The sequence below is a fragment of the Amblyomma americanum genome, chromosome 3 (assembly GCF_052857255.1).
Source record: "Amblyomma americanum isolate KBUSLIRL-KWMA chromosome 3, ASM5285725v1, whole genome shotgun sequence".
Classification (NCBI taxonomy): Eukaryota; Metazoa; Arthropoda; class Arachnida; order Ixodida; family Ixodidae; genus Amblyomma; species Amblyomma americanum.
In genome coordinates this window covers 171153164-171155953 of record NC_135499.1, presented here as the reverse complement: position 1 = coordinate 171155953, position 2790 = coordinate 171153164, and the positions used below count along the sequence as shown (strand labels likewise).

Here is a 2790-nt window from a genome sequence, read left to right as displayed (position 1 = left end):
AAAAACGGCATAAACCGCCAACTTTATGTTCACTCAAGGCAGCGTGCAATTGTTGCTACAGTTTGGAGCCGAGTATCCTTCAAGATTAACTGTGAAATAAGAAACATTTCAGATAATAGTGTGCAAAATAATGAGAAACTACGCTTCGTTCCGCACTGTCGTCTTCTTCTTTCACTACCTCTCTTGCTCTTTATAGCATGTAAGAGTGCACATGCCAATAATTGAACGTTTCTAATGTCCTCACCAAAGTATAAAATGCTGCTAAACTGGCATCCGTATTACTTAGTTTTAAAACGAAGTTGTCTGTCCGAATGTGAAGCATGGGGAGTACTTGTCGACAGTACTACAGCCTGAATCATACTTCGTACGTGTTCAGAAATGGTACAGACGAAAATATCTGAAGATTTTTTTAAAAGGATATTGAAGCGTCTGTCTCCTTTACATCCCAAAGAAACAACAAAACCCTCGTGCGTGAAATCTGAGCCAGAAAAGTAATGATGACCGAAATGAGTTAACTAATGAAAGAAGAGAAAGCGAAGAGCATGTGGAGGCTAGCACGGATAAAGCGTCGAGGACTTCAGGCAGCACTACTGCTCCTGTACGTTGTCTTTGTGTACAATTTCATTCGAGTGGAGATATCATTTCTGGTACCTAAGCTCAGGACTATGACGCTGCTTTCAAATGGCCACCTGCTAGAGACGCCCGGCTGCTCGTTTCCTCTGTACGACCCTTACCACTGGTCGGTCAGGAGCAAGGCCAACGTCACTGATGCCCCGTACGAAGAGCTCTGTTCCGCTCGAAACCTCACGGTCATCGTACAGGATCTGGACGTGTTCACATTGGACTCGAAACGTCTACTTCTCAGCTACAACGTCACGGAAGAGGACATCGAGTGCCACTACCGCGAGGTGTTCAGGGACGAGGAGGCGGAGGTACCGGATGTCAAGCCCACCCTTGGTACTGCGCATGCGCTGCCCTTTGGTGAGCCACTGGACGCAGAATACGTGCAGATGTCGTGTGAAGCCAACGGGACGCTCCTCTTTACTGAGCACTTTCTCATCCCTCAGCGGAAGTTCGTAGAACCCGAATCTAACGACTTGCAGCACACACCCTCGTCGCAAGCCGGTCGCATGAGCATTCTCGTACTCGGCATAGATTCAACATCGCGGATCAACTTCAACCGCCACATGAAGAAAACGCGCAAGTACATTACCGAGGAACTCAACGCTTTCGAGCTCCTCGGATTCAACAAAGTCGGTGAGAACTCGTTTCCCAACCTGATTCCTTTGCTCTCGGGTATTTCCGGTCCAGACGCCGAAAGCTTGTTCAAGCGCTACCACTTCGACTCTTTTCCTCTGCTGTGGAAGGTGTTCAAGAGCCAAGGCTACACGACACTGTTCCTGGATGAAATGCCGTATTACAGCCTCTTCACGTACCCTAACCTAACGGGTTTCAAGGATCAGCCAACCGACTACTATCCGGTGCCTTTGCTGTGGCTTATGGACGAAAAATTGGGCGGTAATAAATACTGCGCGGGCTCTCGTTTGAAGACGAAAGTTCTCATCGAATACCTTAGTGACGTCTTAAAAATGAACCGTGATACGCTTATGTTTTCGTATGTCTGGTTCGCCGACTTGGCCCACAACCACCTGAAAGGAATCAAAATCATGGATGAACCAATCGAAGCGTTTCTTCGGCGTCTTTCGAACGACGGCATCCTCGAAAACACCGCTGTACTCTTCTTCAGCGATCACGGCAACCGCATCGGCCCCTTCCGGCTGACCGAGATAGGCCGACACGAGGACAAGACGCCATTCTGTTTCCTCATACTGCCTAAGCGCTTTCTAGCTCAATACCCGGAGGCGGCTGCGCAGTTAGAGGTCAACCAGCACCGCCTTGTTACACCTTACGACCTTCACGCGACTCTGCTCAGCTTGTCCGGACTGCCCACGCTCAACTTGGCGCCGACGAACAAGGGATTGAATATCTTCTCCAGAATACCACCGGAAAGGACGTGCTCAGACGCCTTCATAGCTCCCGAGTTCTGCGCTTGCATCGGCGGCTTTAGCCGCAGATTAGACGACCTCGAATTGGTGCTGTCATTCTCCCATTACGCCCTGTCTTACATCAACGCTCTTGCGCAGCTCCACTTCCAAAACAAATGCGTCATCTGGAAGCTTAATAGCGTTGACGAAGCGTCCGCTCTCGGTGGCAGCGTAGTGGGGAAACATTTGATTCGTGTGCTGATTACTACGGTGCCGACGGCTCACTTCGAAGTGTACGGGACGTTGCGAAATACGTCTTTTGGTGAGAAACATGTGGACTTCTTTCAAAGGTTAGATTGGTACAGCGATGGAACCAAGTGTTTGCCCAAAAGCTCTTGGCAGAAAGTGTGCATGTGCAAGCCGGACTTGCTAAGGAACTTTTCCACGGCCAGCCTATCGCCTAAGCCAATCACGACGAGATTACTGGAGCCGAGTCAAAATGTGCGAGGCCTTTCATTTTTAAAAAAATTGTTCTGATAAACGTGTATTTGTGCTGGAGTATGTTCACAAGACAACCAATTGCCTATAAAACATAAAAGCTTTTAAGGTGTGTGAAAAATCGAAGCTGTATGGTATATCATGAGCACATAATTCATTTTAGTTCTCGTTAAGAAAGCAAGTTTTCTTTGAATCTCATCGCAATACAACCTTGGTATATCGCTATAAGCTATTTACTAGTACGACCTACGGGAAAATTCCCGCTGCCGTAAATAATTTGGGGGATCTTATTTGCTCCAAAACAATG

General features: G+C 47.9%; 1 protein-coding gene across 1 annotated transcript; it reads left to right on the top strand.

Annotated features, from left to right (window-relative positions):
• Positions 1-592: 592 nt before the first annotated feature.
• Positions 593-2580, top strand: LOC144123470 (uncharacterized). The gene has a single exon (XM_077656291.1). The coding sequence runs from the start codon at positions 666-668 to the stop codon at positions 2520-2522; it is 1857 nt and encodes a 618-aa protein (XP_077512417.1). The 5' UTR covers positions 593-665; the 3' UTR covers positions 2523-2580.
• The last annotated feature ends 210 nt before the right edge of the window (positions 2581-2790 follow it).